This window comes from Podarcis muralis, chromosome 5 (assembly GCF_964188315.1).
Source record: "Podarcis muralis chromosome 5, rPodMur119.hap1.1, whole genome shotgun sequence".
Classification (NCBI taxonomy): domain Eukaryota; kingdom Metazoa; phylum Chordata; class Lepidosauria; order Squamata; family Lacertidae; genus Podarcis; species Podarcis muralis.
The window spans coordinates 87,973,230-87,978,500 of record NC_135659.1 but is presented as its reverse complement, the minus strand read 5'-3'; the positions used below and the strand labels follow the sequence as shown (position 1 = coordinate 87,978,500).

Sequence of the window (5,271 nt, the reverse complement as noted above, 5' to 3'; positions counted from 1 at the left end):
GAGGAGGAGAAGGGGGCCTGGGCTGTCACGCCTCCCCACACCGCCTCTCTCGCTGTTCTGCCCCCCGGGGCGAAAGGGGCACCGGCGCCGCTGTGTGGGGCTGGCGGCGGGGCTTGGGGCCTGGGGCTGAGGTGGGCCCGGGGCGCCGCGCTGGTTCAGTGGCGGGTCAGGCTGGAGCTCTGAGGCGGCCGGGCGGCGGGGCGTCGGGCCGCTGCTGCTGCTCCTCCTCCTCGGCCCGGTCCCTCCTCTCCCTCCTCGGCCGCTCTCCTCCCTCCTCCTCGCCCAGGACCATTTCAAAATGGCCGGTAAGTGGCTTTCGCTCCTGCTGCTCCTTCGTGCGGGGTGTGAGGAGGCGCGCAAGGGCTCTCTCTGGTTTATGTCGTTTTAAAAAAAAATGGTTTTCCTTTTTTATTATTATTATTATTGTCGTGTGCCTTGTCTTTTTTCCTTAAAAACACGCATCAGAGGGTGCTTAAGCGCGGCGCAAGCGTCGGCCCTCTTTTGCTGGCTTGTTTGCGGATGATGATGATCGTGTATATTTATTTATTTTTAAAATGTATATATATATTTCCGACTCCTCTCCAAGGGAAAGAAAACGCACCAACCCCCTGTGTCTTCTCTCTCTCTCTTTCTTTCTTCTCTCTCTCTCTCTCCATCTCTCTCTTTTGTTTTTGTTTGTAGGGATCCCTTTGTATTTTGTGGATTTGCAGGATGACTTAGATGATTGTGAGTACGGTAACTGTTTTCATTTTGGTTTTGTTTTTTTTAAGAAAAGGGGGGGGGAGTAGGAATGAAATCGCCACGTATCTTTATTATCTTCCTTTTGAAAGGTCCCTTATCTTCCTCCTCACGTCCTTCCCAAGATTATGGGTATGGGGGGGAAGGATGGCAAAGATGGTGATTTCCCGGCCAAGGGGACTTCCAACCTCCAGCTTTCACCGTTAAGGGGATTTGTTATTTTTAGAAGAAAAAATAAAATGCATTTTAAAATAGGGAGCTTTGATTTGATTCTGCTGACTACGATCCGAAGTAAGTGCCTTGGCTAGACCACATTGGCGGAGACAATGTAGTTCTGACAGGTAGACTGTCAAGTGTGTTTCTGTTTTGTTCCGACCACTCAGAGGAGATGCAGATTTTTATTTTATTTTTTGCTTTAATTATAAGGCTGTTAAAGAATATTTTTAAATATTTGCATATATTTAAGACATGGTGAGAGTTTGGCAGAATATTGATAGGGGAGGAGATGCAGCCTCCCCTCCCCCTTTTTAATGGCTGGTTAAAAAGTGGAGTTGGTTGTGTGGTTTTTTGCTGTTCATGGAAACAAATGACTCAGAATTTTATTTTATTTTTAACATAGTCTGTTAAAATACTTAGCATTTAGTGTGTATGGTGGTGATTGTGAACATATTAGGATTTCCAGATGAGATGGGGGCGGGGGGAGTACACATTCATTCAGGTCAGCATAAGCTTATCATGTGCCAAATAAGCAACATCATTGGTGTATTTAAGAAAACAAAGCTGTATCTCATCTGGATATGTTAGCATTGTAAAATGCCTGACAGAAAAAATTTATGCAGTAGCAAATATATTAGAAGAAAACATCCAGCTGCAGCTGTCATTTGAAGGAGCTGTTCTTTGATGAATGCAAACCTAGCATAGCTTTGTTCCATCTTGTCTTGCAGAAACTTCAGTTGGGCAATGTATAGTCTAGATTTTTGTAAGGACACTTATTGCTTAGGTAAATCAGCAGACGTGATACAAGGATGCATGTGCAGATAGCTCTGAGCTTTGCATTGTTCACTTTGTTTCCATTTGCACATGACTTTTGTTCAGAAATAGCTAGTCCTTGAGATTATCGTGCTTCCTTATTGATCATGCTGAATTCTGGAAAGCTTTCCTGTATGCTGTACAAAAGCAGGGACCAAAGGGGATGAAAAACTTCCTAAACATAACTCATTGACCACCCAGTATGGCTGGGGCAGAGTATAAATAATAAAATGAAATGAAAAGAAATTGACTTCCTGGTACTGAAACTTGACAGAGGTAATGAATCTGAGGTAATCTGCAAACCCTCCAGGACTAGGAGCATTTCTAGCATTTTAAAAAAGCACACAGGACAGGCTAGAGGTTTAATGCTAATGTTCCTAATAACTGATTCTTACATGAGCTCTGTTTGTAAAGTTGGGAGCTGGTCAACACATGGATAGTCTCCAGGCAGCTTTGGTATGGAAATAATACACATTACAGTATGTGGGAAAGTCATGTACTGAGCTGCTTGGTGGTTCAGTGGTAGAATTCTCTCCTGCCACGCGGGAGGCCCGGGTTCGTTTCCTGGCCAATGCAACTTACTTTGTTTCCTGCTTGGCAGGGGATTGGACTCGATGGCCCTTGTGGTCTATTCCAACTCTATGATTCTATGACTAGGAAGACATGGTGTCAAATTTTGGCTGTCAGGAAATTTAATGTCAAGTCATTCATCTAAGCCTACCTCATAGGGTTGCTGTGGGGATAAAATGTTGAATGCCCCAAGCACTCAGTCCTCAGCTCCTTAGGATAATAAAAGCTATAGTTTCCACTTGATGGTAGTTATGTGAGAATCCACTCTTTATGAGTCGTTTTAGAGCCAGATTTGTTGAGGTGACTATGACCTTTAATTATCGCATTGTAACATTCATGCATTTTACGTTTGTCATGCAATATGATGCTTTCAAATGACAGTATTTCCACTGCATGCAATTTGAGTCTTGAGCCATATGCGCTGTCGCTCTATTAAAATTGTTAATCAATTAATTGTGTGAGTTTTAGATGAGGAAGTAATTAATCAGTTACGTGCCACATTGATTCCACTCCTTGTGCCTACATCTGGTCTTAGATAGGGGAGAAGGTAGCAAATATTGAAATAAGACTGCTTAAGTGCTAGGTAGGTATGTATAGAGTATGAAGCCCTACTGGGAAGAAGATGGTGATGGTTGACCTCCATCGCTGGAACTACAAAAAATTGCTGTTACTGAGGTCTGTCTCCATCCCTAGGCCAAACACATAGGTAGAAAATGGGGATCAAGAGAAATTTGGCAATTGTACATTAGCAGAGCTGAAAATTAATGTTTGGTGGTGTGCTAGATAAAAAGTCATCACAAGCCAAATTAAGTAGCTTTACCTAGCATTTAGAGGGAATCTTGGGGAATCTCATATTTGTGGTAATACAGTAATGATAATTTTATTATTTGTACCCCACCCATATGACTGGGTTGCCTCAGCCACTTTGGACAGTATGAGTCGTTTTAGAGTGACTACATTAAGTATCTTTCAAGTCTCACAGAAAGTCAAGGTATCTGTGATAGCTGATAATAAAATTTCCAGATTCCATCTTAAAAGATAGCAACCAACTCTGCCAGCCCCCAACTGCCCTGGTTTATCATCCAGCCTGATGAAGAGTTATAGAGAACTTGAAAGACAGCACACTATTTTGTGATATTTTGGTTTTGCCTAATAAAGATTTTGGAACTTGTTTTGTAGGCCAGCATGGTGGCACTGTGGGTTAAACCACAGAGCCTAGGACTTGCTGATCAGAAGGTCGGCGATTCGAATCCCCGTGACGGGGTGAGCTCCCGTCGCTCGGTCCCTGCTCCTGCCAACCTAGCAGTTCGAAAGCATGTCAAAGTGCCAGTAGATAAATAGGTACCACTCCGGTGGGAAGGTAAACGGTGTTTCCGTGCACTGCTCTGGTTCGCCAGAAGCGGCTTAGTCATTCTGGCCACGTGACCCGGAAGCTGTACGCCGGCTCCCTCGGACAATAAAGCGAGATGAGTGCCACAACCCCAGAGTCGGTCACGACTGGACCTGATGGTCAGGGGTCCCTTTACCTTTATGGCTATCTTTACTTTTTGTATGTATTGGATTGCATTCTGTGTCGTTTTCACCATTGCAGGAAGTTGGCCTAGATAACCCTTGGGGTCCCTTGCAACTTCATAATTCCTTAATTTTTTTTAATGTGCTTGTTGTCTTGTCCAAAATTGCCAGCTCTTAGTCATTTGGAAGGAGAACTTGATTGTGAAATTATTTTTTGATTCTTCTTGTTTCCATTTATATTGACATACTTACTTACAGCAGAAAAGCTGCCAACTCTAGCTATTTTCATGAGAGTCTTGTGACATGAAAAGTAAAAATAGTAGAAATCCTGGCTCCTGTTTGTTTCAATAGAAATTATATCCCCTAGTTACAGTCAAAAACTTGACTTCAATGTGCCACAGCCATCAAATTTGAAGTGCTAAAAAGAACCTATCATTTGTTTGTAACATCAGTTTGTAACTTTATTAGATGGATACTGAAAGAACTTCTAAATGCAATCTCGGAATCTCTGTTTGCAATTTTGGGAAATTCTTGGAGAACAAGTGAAGTTCCATGAGATTGAAAGCAGACAAGTGTTCCCATCTTCAAGGTGGGATGTGTGAAGGATGCAGGCAACTGCTGACTAGACAGTCTGACATTGATACCTGAAAAGGTTCCTGAGTGAATCATTTAAGTAGTTAGTCTGCTAACATTTGGTTGCTATGATTACAAAACACTACCAGGGGTTTCTCAAGAATACGTCACAACGTACCAAGCTTTTTTTAAAGAAAAAATTAAAAATTGTTACTAGCTTGCTAGACAAGGGAATGCTGTGGATGAAATATTAGCAAGGTTTTCAATGAAGCCCAATATGATACTCTTGCTGGCAAGCTGGTAAAATCTGGATTAGCTGATGTACAGTTAGATGGATTTGTAGCTAGATGAGAACTACAGGTAACTGACCATTGAGTGTACTGTATAAGCAAAATCCCTGAAATGGGTCCCCTATTGCCATATTGAGAATTGAGACTAGGAGGTCACTTACTTGCCACCTATTGAGTTCAGATTTGCTAGACATGGGCTGCGGATGCTTTAGGGAAGGGATGGACTGATGCAGCCCTTGAAGCTTCTGAAGGTTCTACCAAATGTTAACCAAGATAAGGTAAAAAGCTTTTCATTTGTAAGAAAAAGGAGGTGCTTTCTCTTTTTAAGACATATCTAGGCTTTAAATCTTGTGTTGGATTTTCTGCATAATACCCTGGCAATGCATACACATATATGTTCTGTAGCCATGCAGTGCTTATGACTTGAGGGCATCAGTTTTATTTATAGATCCTGTTTATTCATTTTTGTGACAAAAACACTATGCGTTGTTAGGAGATAGGGTTTTGAACTGCATGACTAAATGGGTGTCTTTTTAATTTCATGATTATGTGGCACGGT

General features: G+C 42.3%; 1 protein-coding gene across 2 annotated transcripts in view; it reads left to right on the top strand.

The window, feature by feature from the left end:
* The first annotated feature begins 166 nt into the window (after nt 1-166).
* Nucleotides 167-5,271, top strand: part of LOC114599679 (serine/threonine-protein phosphatase 4 regulatory subunit 1-like) — a 41,442-nt gene continuing 36,337 nt past the window's right edge. Inside the window, exons 1-2 of one of the 2 annotated variants that reach the window (XM_077929310.1) lie at nt 167-305; nt 682-726. In XM_077929310.1, coding sequence (XP_077785436.1) covers nt 299-305; nt 682-726 — 52 coding nt within the window. In that variant the 5' untranslated portion in view covers nt 167-298. The remainder of the gene's footprint in view (nt 306-681; nt 727-5,271) is intronic. The other variant, XM_077929311.1, reaches the window with a different exon arrangement.